The sequence below is a fragment of the Sebastes fasciatus genome, chromosome 16, assembly GCF_043250625.1.
Source record: "Sebastes fasciatus isolate fSebFas1 chromosome 16, fSebFas1.pri, whole genome shotgun sequence".
Classification (NCBI taxonomy): Eukaryota; Metazoa; Chordata; class Actinopteri; order Perciformes; family Sebastidae; genus Sebastes; species Sebastes fasciatus.
The window spans coordinates 30,794,487-30,811,241 of record NC_133810.1 but is presented as its reverse complement, the minus strand read 5'-3'; the positions used below and the strand labels follow the sequence as shown (position 1 = coordinate 30,811,241).

The following is a 16,755-nucleotide window of genomic DNA, read 5'->3' as shown; positions in this document are numbered from 1 at the left end:
CACGAGAGGAGCTCTGCTAGGACCTCTATCAACAGAGGCAGCGGGAACGAAACGAGGCCTGTCAGAAAAAGAGGACGAAGTGAACGTAACCTTGTGTGTAAGCATATACTCATCCGCCATAACAGCTGCAGCAGACAGAGTGTTTACTTTCTGCTCATTCAAATGCACAACCATGCGCTCAGGCAAACAATTTTTAAACTCTTCCAACAACATTAACTCACGAAGGGCAGAAAAATCATTACATTCCTTAGCGGAACACCATTTGTCAAAGAGACTTCCCTTATCCCTCGCAAACTCCACATAAGTTTGGGTGGCGGACTTTTTCTGGGCTCTAAATTTTTGCCTATAAGCCTCTGGCACCAATTCATAGGCGCGCAGAATGGCGGCTTTCACAGTGTCATAATCTTTACTAGCCTCAAGAGGGAGCGCTGCTACTACCTCTTGGGCTTTACCAGATAACCTACATTGTAGTAGTAGGGACCACATCTCAACAGGCCATTTAAGAGCCAGCGCAATGCGCTCAAAGGCGCTAAAGTAACAGTCCACTTCGGTTTCTCGGAACTGTGGGACTAAAGTGATGTTTTTACTAATGTCAAAAGCTCTTGGTGAATAACTAGCGAGCATTGAGGGTGAGCCAGCTGACGCAGAAGCTGCCTCTGCCGTAAGAGTTTCCCTCTGTAAATCAATCTCCATCTGACGTAACCTTACGTCTTTATCTGCCTCTATCTCCAGTTTTTTAACTTGCAGGCGGAAGTCAAGCTCTGCCTGACGTTCCTGCGCATGAGTCTGAGCCTCGAGGTGGAGACGAGCAAGGCGTACTTTTAAACGTGCCTCGTCTCGAGATCCTGCAGAACCAGGCGATAGGGGATCGTATCGAGGGAGAGTAACCGGCGTCTTAACCCGGCCCTCCGCCTCGAAGGCAATACCCGGGGCTGGTTTCGGCTCTCGCTCAGCCACAGTACTGGGAGTTCCACCCTCAGCCAGAGCGACTTCCTCCTGCATACTGGACTCTGCAGGCGCCAACATCTCAATCACCCTCAACTCAACAAGTTTATTCACCACTAACTGCTTTAGTTCTTTCTTAATTAGCTGCCTCGATGCCGAGAAACAGAAGTGTCTGGCTATGCTTAACAGGTCGTCCTTTCTACACAGCGCAAGTTGATCACGGGTGGGGGTTTGAAGAAAACGCTCTAAATTGAACGCCATAGCACCCCCGGTGCAAACAATCAATCAATTAATTTAAACAAGTAATTCTCGGGAATAATTAATATCCCGGGACGAGCCCCCATTTATGTTACAACCCGGAGTTGGTGTAGGGGTAAAGGGAGTAACATAGAGCCGATGTTATCAGGCAATCACTTGTTTATTTGTGAGTGATTGAAATTAAAGCAAAATAAACCATACAATGGATGGAATTACTACTAAATGAAAACGAGGGTTTAGGGTGGCCGAAAAGGAGAAAACAAGGCACACACCCTAGCCCTGCACAATCCTAACACACAGACAAATTACACAACTACCTCAATGCACCATTGAGTATAAACAAACACGAGTACCTCAAACTAGTTAACATTCAATATCACAATCTAAAGTCCACTGACTCCAGTGGGACTTATACACAATTTCTGGTTAACAATGTCAACACACAATCGAGAGGCACGGGGAACAGATCAATGATAATCACTGCCCGCCTTGGTCTGGTCACAGCTGGCCTTTAATTATTTCCCCCTCGGCCCAGCCGGCTGGTGATTGGCTAATCACTTGTGTCGTGGCAGAGGCAGGACCACAAACGGCGGGAAACAAAGGGCATCCCCCTGAGAGCGTTCCGGAGGCGTGGCCCCGAAGGGAATCTCCAAGACGTGACGTCGTCTTGGAGCGACGGGACAGCTGGACGCACCAAGAGAAAAAGAACACAGGGAACAGCGCCGCACAGCAACATACCACAATACAATACTAACAATACCGAACGGTCACCTCGGCGACCGTAACACATAGTATGTGGAAAAATCGACCGAAAAAAAAGTCATAGTATCGTCATCCGAGCTGCCAGGAGAATATCACAAGAACTTCTGCCTATAGACAGGAAATAATGCTTCCAGAATCAGACATACATCCAGTTATACGAATGACCATATTAACGTTAAAAAACGTTCATAGTGTGTGAGAAAATAATCATTTATAATATGTTAAAAAATGTCATGAAAAAAGTCATAGTCTGTCTATTATTCATCCCGATCAGTCAGGGTTTTATCTCCAGGAGACAACTCTCTGGTAACCTCCAGCTACGGTTCAGGAAGGGGCTACGGTGTATAAGGGATCTTTTTCAAAACGATAACTTAATGTCTTTTGAGCACATTGTTAGAGAACATGACATACGTAGTGTCTAGTCTTCCCATCTCGCCCAATAGATGTTTGGATTGAGGAATCTTTAGATTGTGGTCAGATATCTAGATTGTTCAGTGAAATTCAAAGGGTGGCATCGCCTTCACTGAACCATCTCAGGGAACAATGGGGTAAAGACTTTGGAGCTGATTTTTCAGATAAAGTTTGGCGGTTTGCAATTGAATGGATCCATTCAACATCTATCTGTGTAAAACATGGATTATTACAATTTAATATAATTCACAGACTGCACTTCTCAAAAAGCAAAGATGTTCCCAGGAACGGACCCAACTTGCTCCCGTTGCCATCAAGACAAAGCCACCCTTTATCACATGTTTTGGACTTTTGTAACTTTGAAACCTTTTCATATATCTTTGATAAAACAATACAGCCAGACCCAAAAATTGCGATATTTGAGGTAGCTCCTCCAGAAGTCTCACTGTCATTGGTTCAAGCTGATGCATTGGCTTTTCTTCAGTACTAGCACAAAGGCTAATACTGTTACAGTGTAAATCCAACAAACCACCATCGCACATCATTGTCTTCCACGTGTAAAACTGTAGAAAATAGAATGTAACCCTAAAAACACACTTTGGGTCTTTGTGCATAAACACTAGTGAAATGCAAGGAGTAATTTAGTCTGTGTAAACAGCTCTATTGATTAAAATAGAAGTGTATATGTTCCGTCAGAAGTGTGTGTGAGACGACTGAAATGCTTCCTGTTTAGACACATGGGCCTTTTCTGACACAGGCTAATGAGAATCCATCAGCAACATAGACCCCATGCCTCCTATAATTACTCTTGTTACGTAGCAGTGGGAGCTGTAGCTGCAAACTGAAACCATCACTCAATTAATCAATTAGTTGATTGTCAGAAAATTAATCTGCAACTATTTTGATAATCAATTACCGTAAAAGTTCAACGGAAAGCCAAGCCCCAATTAGAGTTCCTTTTACTCGCTGGGTGTGGCTACAGTTTTGACAAATAAAAGCAGGTCTCAATAAGACACTGGGTACCTTTTGTCAATATGGACATGCTACAAACTGTTAGATTGGTTAGATTTTCCACAATTCAATTGTTGAGATCATTTAACAGTGACCATTTAACCATGAGCACCAAAGTTTAATTCTCTCAGATTTACATGGTCAATTTACATAGTAAACAAGAGAGACACAAAAAGTGGTGACTCCCTACCTTTGAAGTGGTCATAAAGTGTGTGTGTGTGTGTGTCCATCCTCAAGAATCAAAATGTTCTTTCATAAAAAATAATCCTAATTGTGAATTTTGTCTATTGCTCTTTATTGCTCTAACTTTGTTTGTCAAACGAAGACCACACTTTAACCATCATTCTACCAAATGGGATCCACACAGACCCTTGTGTCAAACCTTTTGTCATATCTCATATGTCACATCTGTTTCTGTTTTAATTAGTGGTTTTTGAAAAGACCAATGTATTGGGGTCCTGGGGGACCTCAATCAAAAGCACCCAATTGCAGCCTATGCAGTTTAAATAGATGAAAGAGATGAAATAGATGTTTAATTTAAAGTATCACACACTATCAGGGGAGCATTCTGTCTGTCATTTTTTTAAGGAGACAGAAACAGATGCAGCTGACACACATTTCCTCATGTGCTTAGTCTTTTTTTGTTTGTTTTACACAATATGCAAATGAACTTTAACTTTCCTAAAATCTATATATGAATATGATTTTTTTTCTTCAGATGACATTAATTACATAAGAAATAATTTACCATTTTGTTTTGATGGTTGTTTCTAGCAGTAGTTTATTCTTGGGGTCCCAGGTCCCCAGTCGGTAGTCCTTGCATGTTAAATAGGTTGGCAGGATGAGGGTTAACTGACGTAAACAATATTTTCTCTTCCTCCTGCACCCTGTTGTTGCTTGCTAAAGGAATTAAAGGTCTGTCCTATGTAGACGCCTGTCCCAAATATCCGCTGGTTGAGTTCAGTGATTGACAAGCAATTTGAATATGTCATCTTGACAAATGTCAACTTTGGGAAATTGTAATGGTATTTCGATTTTTTTACTGTTTTCTGTCACTTAATGGACCAATTGATTGATGGATTAATCGAGAAAAAATTATCCAAAGATTAACAAATAATGAAAATAATTGTTAGTTGCAGCCCCATTTGAGACGGAACAATTGGTTGTCCAGATCCTCACTTAAACACAGAGTCCGCCTCCTCTCGTCCCACCGAGTCCTGCGCTCTGTCCTGCGGTCCGCCCATCAAGTGCAAAAGCTTGATCCGGGATGCCACGATGGAGCCCAATAAACAATAATAATGAAATAGACCATTAGTTCATAAATGTAAATGATCTTACTGTTGATGATTCCAGCAGGAGACGACGGGGCTTCTTGGTGTTGAACACTGAAATGACTTCACAGTCCCTTTCAAAGGTGAACAGGGACAAAGAGTTCAGTCTGATGTGATGCCCTGATGACAGTTTTTATTTTTGGCCTTGTTCTGGGTAGGGTGACAAGGGGCCTGCTACGCCCCCGTCTAAGGGCGTAGGAGCGCAACATGAAGGTGTAAAGGACGTCCCCTCCCTAGTCCCCAAACTACAGTCGCAGGACTAAATTTTAAGTTGAGTAAAAAACATTTATTACTAAAAATCTAGTTAACAAACAATACAATTAAACAAAATAACTCAAGGTGAACAAAGGCCAAAACAACAAACAAACTCATTTATCTGACTAACCCTAAACTGAATAAACAAGCAAACAAGATGACAGTTACTAAATCTGGCTGCCTAGGATACAGCAGAAACAGGAGAGAAGATTATAAAAGAAGAAAATGGCAGTTCACCCCGACCGCTGAAGTCTATCTTTAGCAACAAAGAAAACCTACAACAAGTTACACAATGATGAAGCCACTAAGGCACTAAGGCTACTGATTCTACTGTAGATCACAGCTTTAACACAAAGGTTTGGAGGCCGAGGACAGAACAAGGCTGCTGTCAGACTGCTGTCAGACTACCTGAGCATTTTAAACTGCAGAGATGATGGTTGGACCAATCAGCAGCCGACACACCCCATACTGAACCCACACCTCCAGCCCATCAGAGAGAGAGCACCTAGATGGAGAACAAAGATCCTCACCAGACAAAGACACTCACTCTGACACAAAACACAAACACATTTCAATATACGGTTGAGAACGATGGCTGAACTTCTTCCTCCTGCTCCTCAGGCTTCTGTTCCTCAGTGTACAGGTGTTTCTGTTTAACAGGTGACGGTGTTATCTGGTGACATTGAGCCAAATGTTTCTGCATACTCGTAGTAACTTTTATGGAACTGGTTGACGTAGATAATAAACACCTTAGGAGGAGTATTTATTTAAAATGGATAAAGTTAAATATTCTAGGCTTTCTATTTGTGTTGTCGACAGCTGCCGTCACTACGAGCGATCACGAGGCTGAAAGACACCGGTTGTATGCTGAGTGAAAGAGGAGGGGCTGCTGGGAAATGCACGACCACGTTATGGTCTTAGTCAGATAACTGAAACAGCGCTGACTGCTATTCACTGGGTGATCCAGCAAAGAAAGGAAGCCTTCTGTTTGGGCGGGCCTGAGTGCCAAGTGGGTGGACCCAGGCCCACTGCCAATGAAATTGCAACTTGTTTTGACCAAATAATGTGGCAGGGTGTCAGCAGTCCTTGGAAAACACTTTTGTGTCAGTCTTTCAAACATCTACCAGTTTCAAACCCTCAATGTTAGACACTTGTTGTGCTTGTTTTCTACTATTTCTTGTTCTAAATGCATGTCTCTTGCCTTCCTGTCAGCATTCAAATTTATCAAAACCATTAATTTTATACATCGCTTTAGACACATGTGACTGCCAAATGAATTAAAGTAAAACCAAGAGATATTTCAAAGCAATTCACTAAAAATTGTAAAGAACTACACAGTTCGGAAGAGTCACGGTTATATAGCTTTACATGCAAGAGTGGCACCACATCTCAGACATCTTTCCTTTTCATAACCAGTCTGTATTTTATTAAATTGAATAGAGTCGTGAGCTGAAGCTGGGAGCTACACTAGACTGTTTTGACACATCACACATTATTGCCTCAAGTTTCCCTGTAGCCTTTGAGAAGAATGCTTGCTGAAGCCAGAATCTGTCACTCTTCCAGGGCTTAACATTAAGGCCCTGGCACTTGCAAATTTGTATTTCAGGCTACTTGGGATGTTGATCCATTATATAAATTATAGTCACTGTAAATGTGTGGTTGTACAGCCTGTTTTGCTAGCTCAGAATGTAAACGTAGTATTACATGATATGTCCCATTTCCATCCCATTGATTTATCCCGTTTTTGAGCCCTCAGTTGTACTTAGGCATGTCAAAAGTAAAGCTTCTATTACAGCCTGAAAAGAGTGCATTTTTAATATTGGAGTCTTGGATTACATGAAGGATCATTTGCATGACCTTTATGAAGAGCAAACAACTCATCAGTGAATCCAAAGTCATCCCTTGTAAGGGATTAAACCTGATACTTTGGATACATCTTGGGCATACACTGACGTTTTAAAGTCCTTTTGTGTTGGATGAATGCACGACCCTGGTCTTTCCTTGTATGTAACCTGTCAGTGACATGGTCCTTGTGGGAGATCATGAGTAGATCTATCTGGTGCATTTTTTGCAGTTTTGCAATGCACTGTTTGCACTGTTTTGGAGCGAATAAACTCAGCCGCAGCGTAGTTTGGTCAGATGTTGGCGCTATAGGATTGTATGACTGTAATCCGCCAGTAAACAGAGTAGAAGAAGTAGAGGTTGTGAACCGGAAACAAAACAAGTCGGCTTGGTCATCTAACCATCTACGAGAGAAAAATGGAGAGAGGTCTTCAGGAATTTGTTTCCATTGGGCAAGTTTTAATTGTTCTTTCTTGTCAGCTAGTATTGACCATGTTTCATGTTGTTTGGAGACAAAGACAAGCAAAGAATATCCAAGAAGACGGCAACAGCAGAAACAGCAACATCAGTTGTGAGTTAAATGTTTGTTATGTCTGAATTTATTTGGCAAAGGCGTTTCCATAACCTGTTTCGCACAAAAACTCTTTTTCGACAAATGCAAAAACCACGCAGGCGTTGTTTTCCTAAACCAAACTTAGTGTTTTTTATTGTTTTTTTTGCCTAATCCTAAGCCAGTGTTTTTTGTTTATTCACAACATTAAGAATGCGTTCACTGCGACCGTACAGTGACGCAGAGTTCGTTAAGCACGTGTTTAGTGCAACGGAAAAAGTGATGCCAAGGGGTCTGACAAAGCGTCAGTATATGACGAGTTTGGATGACAACATGTTGGGAAATACATTCCACATAAACTTCAATGCACTCTAAATATGTTAACAAAATGCATTTTAATGTAATATAAAATATTGCAGTTTCCACTGACAATAAAATCAATGTCCGCCATTTGTTTTGTTTGGACGGAAAGACACTTGGCAGTCACGTGACGTGGACGCAGGCCGATAGAAAAGAACAGCCCAAAAAAGAATTTAGGCATCTCACTTTGTTAGAGCCGTTATTCTGAAACTAATTTGTTTGGCGCTGTGGACCAATGTACCTATTACACATTTTGATTTGAGACTGAATTGGCACCCCTGCAGGCAGCAGACATTATACACTGAAGGTGAACAAGGTCAGATACAGAATGCATTTTTTCCAAACTTTGTTTCTCAAAAATATACAACCAACAGCAAACCTTCAGTTTATGGCACAAAGATCGTCCATACGGACTGTGGATGTAAATGTCAAGGGTACGGTTAAGACAGATTGAAAAGAATAGTTTTTGTTTAAATTGTTGTTGCAGCACCGTTCCTCCACCTGCAGAACGTATTCAAAATGTTCTGAAAGATAGCCTCTTGGTGCACGGCAGGATTCATTACATTTTAATTTGGCACAAGCCTTAAAAATATGTTGTGTGAAAATGTGACTGCAGGCATGAAAAGGCAGCATTGAAGGATGCCGAGTGGAGGAGACTGTGGACATGGACAGAAGAGAAAATGAGAGAAAATTCTATCTTGATAGTGGTTACTCTGCCTCTTTCCATTTCTAAAGTGCACATTCATATTACACTGCCACTCATTTAATTTGTAAGATGGCTGGGCATGTTGTGAATATAAGCCAAGCTGTGTGAGATTCAAATGATGCACTCTTCTCTGTGTAAAATCAATCTGATGTTACTTTTACCAGTCACCAGTTACAAATCATGATGAGTTTCTAGGCATTTCTGGCATTTTAAAGTATAACATTAGATTGCAGTTTGATAAACACACCATATGGGAATATCCACAAGCGTCCGACATTAACCATGGCCCGATGACCCGTGGCAACAAGAAGATGCTCTGTGGTCATCAAATATCCCCTGTAGGGGATAAATCAAAGTGAAGATTTGTAAAAATACAACCACTCATTCCCTAATCATTTGAGTTGAGTATTTATCTAAAAGAGACAGATGATCTTTCGTAGTGTGTGCACAAAGAGACTGCACAAACCTACTACCAAAAGCAAACTGAGGTCCAAAAGGTATAGATTTTCTTCATGAATATGGTATCATAAATGAAATGAGCTTGAGAGGAGATAGCACATTAGCTTACATTGTTGCTCTGTTTGAAAGAGCTCTGCTCTGCACTTAGCATTGAGCAATGATTTGATCAATGTGTTAATGAATGTGTGGAAGAAGGCTGTTTTCAGCAAACAACAAACCACACAACTACTTTGTATAGATTCATTTTCAAATGCTTTCAGATGCTTGAGCGACTGACTTGGTTTAGCATGAATGCTCGATGTGGAGGAAGTCAGAGAAAAGGAAGAATATGCTGAATGATTCTCTTACTGCAATTTTGTCAGCGCTTATAATCCGCATCTGAAAAGTGAACTATATGGCCTTTTTATGGTCATTTAATATCTGCTGGTTGTGTAAGAGAAAATAAAGATAGTTCTACAAAATATATACTCGCAGGTTGAAAGTGCGTAAGTCAGAAAATACTGCTTCTGATCGCTAGTCAGCTCATCAATGAAATAAACACATGGCTGAAAGTCTGGACTTGTAAATACAAGGAATTAAAGACCCAGCTATCTCAGCCAGCATGTGTGAGGTGCTTCTTTCATGCTGATCACAAGGTAATATTTTTTTACGCAGTGCATCATACTCTGCCATTTGGTTTCACTTCAGTGCTGCTGTCATTACATTGGACTGGATCCTGGAACATAAGATGCAATGGGTCCCATATGAAAATCTGCCTTTGAACTGAGAACGCTTGGAAGTTTGAAGGCAGGTGTCACCGCTTGTGCCTTCTACCAGCCAGTGGGACAACTAACCTAGTTTACTTTCTCCTCACCAAAGCATGAGCAGCAACCCCCCAAGTGTTTTATCACACTTTTCCAAGCAGGAATGTTTGGATTCCTCTCTTGTTCCTTCTCTTGGAGTTGGATGTGCCTCTGAATTAACAATAACCACTGACAAGAACACTGAATGTTACCAAGATATCTGTCACAGATGTCTGTTGTTCCGAGACGAGATGGCACATCGGAAAACTCACTGACATTGATTCCTTTGATGCTTCAGTCACATCGTAATTTGTTATGAAGGAAGAGTTAGCATCTATTATAGATTTGGTGAATGTTGGCACAGGAGCAGAGGCTTTGATGTAGGGAGATGTCGAAGGTTCAGGCTCTCCCTTAAACAATCCTGAGCAAAGCTACATGTCTTCCTTCAGTTTCTTAACATGTATATTCACAGCTAAAATCTATTTTTTTTGGTTTAATTGTTTGTTTGTTTTATTCAGTATTTTATAGGCTACTACGTCACTTGCTCTGCGCATCGCTCGCTGTACTCTGAATGCAAAAAGGGCGACTTTTAACATATCCGTGGTTTGCAGAAATGTACAATGCCAAAAAATGTTTTCCTGGTGACTGGGCTGATGAGAATGTGTTGCTTTGTGAGTACGCCACCATGGTGGCAATGGGAACAATGGGAATGTGAAGAAAAAAGAGGAGTAGTCGGCCCACTGAATATTGCAAGCTTCCAAAAATTCAACCATGCAACGTTTTCACCCATTTTCATTCACATATCTTGAGGTCAGAGGTCAAAGGACCCCTTTGAAAATGGCCATGCCAGTTTTTTTTGGAGCGTTATTTAGCCTCATAGTATGACATGGTTGGTACCAATGGATTCTGTATTTTTTTTTTTCATATGATACCAATATCATCACTCTAGCTTAAAAACCGAGCCCACTACAACCTAAAAATTGCAAGTTGCGTCGATGTGTTAAAGAAATTAGTGGCATTAAAATAAATTTGCGTTAACACGTTATTATCGCGTTGACCTTGACAGCCCTACTATAAATACATGTGTACTTCTACTTCCTGATTTTGAAGGCCGGACTTGTATTGAAGTATTTCTACACTGTGTTCTTGCTACCTAACACCTCTTGTACTAGTGGCTGGGGGTTTGAGGGAGTCCCAGGGGAGAAGCAGGATGCTGTTGCTCAGCCTACTTTGAAAACTTCTGGTTTTGAATTGTCCTGACCCTTCAAACCCAATTTCTTGACTTTCTTTCTCATTCTCATGAGGAAAAAGTTGGAGCTAAAAGATCCCCCACATATGTCACCATTGCATTGTTTGACTGGAGAATTGCCATAAATGTATAATTCATATTCTAACAGACAACAATGTGCAGTAGCCTATCGTAACAATGCAATTGTGTTCTTGTGCCCTGCAGATAACGACACATTGTTACACTTCTGCCCTGTATCTGCTCCTCTCCCTGTGAATGAAGCACATTTGCCAGCACAATGACAGTTGACATTAAAAAAAATAAAAAAAAAAAATACAAAGAAATAGAATCACATCAGTCAAGCCCTGATGTTAAATAAACACCCAGAGAAAGCATGCGTTTCCTTTTTGGGAAGTCTCTTGATTCCATTTTCTAATTAATTACTGGCTGCAACACCTTGGCTGTGCCGACATGAAGAGTGACGTGTCCCCGGGCCCCCAGTCACGTCCACCAGCAGCCCTGGTGGCAGGGGAGCTGTGTTTTTAATCACCTGGCCACTGGCATTATCAAGCTGGAGGACCCGTCACCTACTCTGCACACAGATGCCTGTTCATTCATCTCTGCCGGGGGTCAATGTGTCTGAGAAAGTGACGCCTGCTGCATCCTCAAAACGCTGCGCTGCCCCTTCCCTATTTAGAGCCTCTTAAAGGCGCCACATGTTGCATTTTGGCCTCAATGAATCATTACCACATTAGTCCTGTGGCGTTAGTCTAATTGCTGTAAACAGAAGACGTTTGCAGAAGCCTCTTCATTACATTTTGCCACCTGGTTTGGCAGGAAATCTATTGGACTGCTTTACAGCTGTCCTTACGGCCTTGTTTCATGGAACATATTAGGAACTAAGTGTTGTGTATGCACTTTGTACATTACATACACAACACTACTGTTGTTACAGCATTCAAAGTAGTTTGAAATTGACATTAGGTGACCTTTTGGCTGTTAAGGGGCTTGCTCTTGCGGTGTGTCCACACCGCCCGCGTGAGCAGCGCGTGGTGGTTGCGGAACGTGTTGTTTTTAATTTTGGCATTCATGTTAACAGGTTAGAGTAGCTACACGGCTCGGCAGCGCGTCAGCTGCGTCTCTTCTACAGATTTGAGGTCTCGCCTATTTTTACCGCGAGCCACGCAGTTCACAGCAACAACAGACAGTGAAAGTGATCTATTGACAGTATATTGACATCATACCAGCAACATTACTACAGTTTCAATGTCTGTATCTATAGAATATGTCACGGACATGAAAAAAAGTAAAGATTTATTTTTAAATCAACACTTCCTACTTTCATTTCACAATAAAAGCGACTTTTTCTGTGGACAGAATTCTTTAATTTATTAACAGGAGGCTTTTATTCTGAAATGTGTGGGACAGTGTTGTAGAACATGCAGTGACTTGCAGGGCTCCATGAATAAATAAAGTACCGGGTTTTAATTGTGGATTATTACTATTATTTACAAATTAACACACAGTTCATAACCTTCTTCTGTCTAAAGTAAATATAAATTACATTTATAATGAAATTAAATAGCCATTATGAAAGGCAAACTCTATATAGAAAGAAAGAGCTGGCAGCCCGGCAGCAGCAGAAACACAGCTGGTGTGAACAACCGACGCGTGAGACTTTGCTTATAGTGACACAAACTAGGTTCAACTTAATATCTTCAGACCAGAATATGTTCAGAGAATAAATGACAACAACTATTAAGGACCAGATCACAATTTGTTGAAAGACTATGATAAATTGCCTTATAATAACTAAGAATTGCAGATTAAAATATCTCTTTGGTCTAGGTGTTGCAGATGAAAAGCCATTTTTCACACACTGATTTGACTTTGTTGATCATGGGAGAGACAAAGAGAGAAAATGACACATTTCAAAATTGACTTGGACATGAAACATATTTCCTTTTAGGATGAGTCCCTCGGCAGGCTATTTTTGTATCTACGAATCACCTAATTTTCTATTTTCTCTTAAGCTTAAAGAGCTCACCAAGGTCTTCTTCTTCTCTCTGAATACCTGTATTATATCAGCCTTTATACTGGTCCAGTTTGATGGTATTAAAAACACAGGTCTGATAATGTGCCTTACATTATTAGACACATTTTCAGTTTACATACACAATAAGGACACTTGGGTTTCTGTGTATTTTGTTTCCACTCAGTAAAAAGAGAACATGATTTGGGCAGAGGAGGCATCAGTCTCTCCACAGAGCTTTGTACCTTAGCATGCAATTTTCCAAACTGTTGAACTTTTGTCATCTTTCACCACTTTGCCTGAAATGAAGCAGTGCACTGCCCTTTTCCCCAAAGTGAATATTTTTTTTGACTTTTCATGTAGAAAAAGGTGTTAAGAGGTTGCAAAAAGTGAGACAACAAAGCCTAACTTATGAAATAAGAGCTTGCTTTGTAAATGTTGTAAATGCCCTTTACTTTTTGCTGCAGATACTTTGGCGAACCAAACAGACAAAGGGGTCTGCAGGTAATTAAGTGTACTAACTAAATAGAAGGAAACGGAAGGAGGTAAAGTCAATTTGTGCTCCTTTAAAGGGTCTGAATCTTATTAGTGAGTTATGTAATAGTTATAAATATGTTATGAACTATGTTCCATGTCAACAGCAAGTTCTTGGGTGGCATTTAGAGAACCAGGCTGCACACACAGCGTCCTAAATGAACCAATTGAGCTGGTTTTAGCAACGCATGCTAATTGAATCAGTAAATTGAAAGGTCAATGGGATGCACAATGGTATGTCACTCCAGCTCAGATCCCCTGGCACAGAGCACACATTATGGCCATGACTTTTTATATGAAAAAAAGAAAATAAATCCACTGTAGATCTGTGTTTAATTATATTGGATATATTACTTTGAATATGTTAATGTGTTAACTTATTTTAATGAAGTAAAAAGCTGTCTTAATCATAATTGAGTGAAATCCAATTATTAGCTAAAACTTCAACATCATAATTAACGAGTTATGTGACCAATTGACAGCAAGAGAACAGTAGCTTATTAGTCCTGTAGGGACCATGACAACTGCTTTGAAATAAAATGAAGTCCCGTTGATTTACTTGTCGTTTATTATGGAAAGGAGGAGTTGCACTAAACTCACAAACTAACCTACTATGTTGGTGTCTGAGCTGGCCTTGTCAATGTCATGACCATGTACAGTAGTACAGTATTATACCCCAAACAGCATTACAGATATGACATTAAGCACTTTTCTGTTGAACACCTGCCAGAGTAGTGCTTATTGATTATGTATATAAAGAGGTGGAAATCATTATGCAACAGAATATGGTAAAAAAAAGAGTTATATGGCCAGTCTAGTTGCCTTCATTTCCTATATATGTACATTTAATACTGCTGATCGCTGGTTGGTTCTCATGCCTAAGGATCAAAATAATTTAGTTTTCATTTTAATTTTGAAAGGCTAAACTGTCCTACACTACACTGAAGAGGATAAAACGCAAACTTTGCTCAATGGAAGCCCGTCTTGTCCGTTACGCTAATGATCTTAACATCACTATGACTGGGTTAAATTACAGTGAAGGATAACGTCTGACCTTTGATTTGAGGCTACACTCTCACAGGATATACACACAGATCAAACCGGTCCAGTCAGAGAGATGAAATGATGGTTTACTCCAAAATCAGTCTGATGCTTATCTAATGAGCAGTGTGGCAAAGACACACGATGAAGAAAATCAATCATGTATAACATCTCGGCGAGCCAGAGAATTGTCAAATTTGTCAGCTAATTTCATGCTAATTGAGTCCCCAACCCGGCGGTTATTTTTAACCTCATTGCTGTTCTGATCACGTGGAGTAGCGAGGCCTTTTGCTCACGTGTCATTAATTAAGCTAAAAACATCAATCATGATTTTATTTCTCCCCCTCAGTGCCCGCCAGGATCACTAACATATCGAAGGACATCACAGTGAATGAGGGCAGCAACGTCAATCTAATGTGTCTGGGGGTCGGTCGACCTGAAGCCAACATCATATGGAAGCATCATTCGCCAAGAGGTAAGCCACAAGTTATTTTTTATTTCTATTTCTTGGTCTTAAAGCGGACTTTTATGTAAAATGTATTTAATGGAGGAGGTTTTGGTTTATACAGGGAGAAAATGAAGATGAAGAGCGAGTGTTAGAAATTCAAGGGCAGCTTGAATTTGGTAGTCGATGGGGAGTACAAAAGTACAAAACCAGATGTTAAGACTTTTGTTCTGCTTCTTAACAAATGTGTTATATTGTGCATTATCATGCCATCTATCTATAAAACCCCTCAGTTACTCGATAATGTGGATTTTCCAGAAAGTTCTCATCATTTTCTTTTCAAACTGTCAAAGGTAATTCAGAAATTTCACTAAACAAATGTGTTGGGCAAAGCTGCAACAGCATTACCTCGGTGTAAAGGTGACTGAACCACCACTCCTACGCACACAGCCCGATGTCGACATTTCCCACACAACGCACACCTCCGACACTTGCTTCACATGAATACTCGCCTACGTGCAGAACAGCCATTTACCTACAGCGGAATATGAATCTGTAGCTGTTATGTTAACATAGCCACGAGAGGATTTATGTTGAATAATGCCTGGCTTTAATCTATTGACTAAGCCTTGTTTTCTTTTCAACTTGGTGGATTGGAGGGGTTGAAACTGCACAACCTGTAGCCTGACAGGACCCGACTCCAATCAACCATGATTTGGCTGGAAGCCACGGCTGCTTTGGTCTGTTCTGTTGTGCTGGCACCTCACAGCCTGAAGGAGAGCCAAGACGCTCTGTGCGCCTGTATGTGTGTGCACGTATGTGTGTGCACGTATGTGTGTTCTGTGTTCTAATTGTGTCGGCTCCACGCTTCCCACTGAGCATTCAGCGGTGTGAGTCATGCGCTGCTTCTCTATAGGATCAGATGTTCAACCTCCAACATGACATGAATGCTTACAGCCCAGCTGTTCCTCTCTTACTCCCCATTATCTAGAGCCAGCAGAATCTGGTTCTCACAGCCCAGTGGCTCTCCACCACCTCAGCCATCCGCAACATTTCCAACCCTCCATTTGTTATCCATGTTGTTCCCCAATATTTACTCTGATCATGATCTCCTCCCACAACCCGTTTGTTTTGAGGTGGGAATTGTAATCACATCCAGAAGGGACAACTGAGTGCAATGTTGTATGTTTTTGATATACATAGAATTTGGCACCTGTTTAGCACCTATAAGCTAATATTACCCCTAGAATATTGTTATATTTCTCTCTAATACAAGCAAGCAATTAATGCGTCACCAATAAAGGCTGATAAAAGTTGTATTAAGTAAAACCCTCTTAATGCTAATATCCCCTAAACCCCTGAATGTCCCCAGTAGTAGAAAGAAAGGAAGTTCTAACTCACACAGGCTTCCTTTATTGGTAATCCCCTACTCCTACTCAATCACGCGCACCCATTCGCCCACTCAATTTTGCATAAACGTAGCTGGCCAGTCAGGAGATGCCTACCCGAATATGTGCAGAACCCCACAGCATCCCTCACTGTCAGACATCCCACATCCTTTTCCAGCGAGCGTTTTGTTATATTCTTTTAGCAGTGTGTACACGAATGTGTCCTGGACCACATTAAGGACCGCCAACTCATCTGATGGCGAGCACTCGTCTGCCTCGAGCATGGAAACGGCCTCTGTGTTCTATTGTATTCTGTCAGTACGTCTGTATTTTATTTAAATATATCTCATCTATATGCTACATAGTATACAGACTATAAGACAGGAAGTGCATTACACTGTCGGAGATGTGTCGG

The 16,755-nt window shown here is 40.9% G+C and overlaps 1 protein-coding gene across 4 annotated transcripts in view; it reads left to right on the top strand.

Moving 5' to 3' along the window:
* Positions 1-16,755, top strand: part of opcml (opioid binding protein/cell adhesion molecule-like) — a 244,307-nt gene that overhangs the window by 185,294 nt on the left and 42,258 nt on the right. For all 4 annotated transcript variants that reach the window (XM_074612071.1, XM_074612069.1, XM_074612068.1 and 1 more), the window contains one exon: positions 14,857-14,982. In XM_074612071.1, coding sequence (XP_074468172.1) covers positions 14,857-14,982 — 126 coding nt within the window. The remainder of the gene's footprint in view (positions 1-14,856; positions 14,983-16,755) is intronic.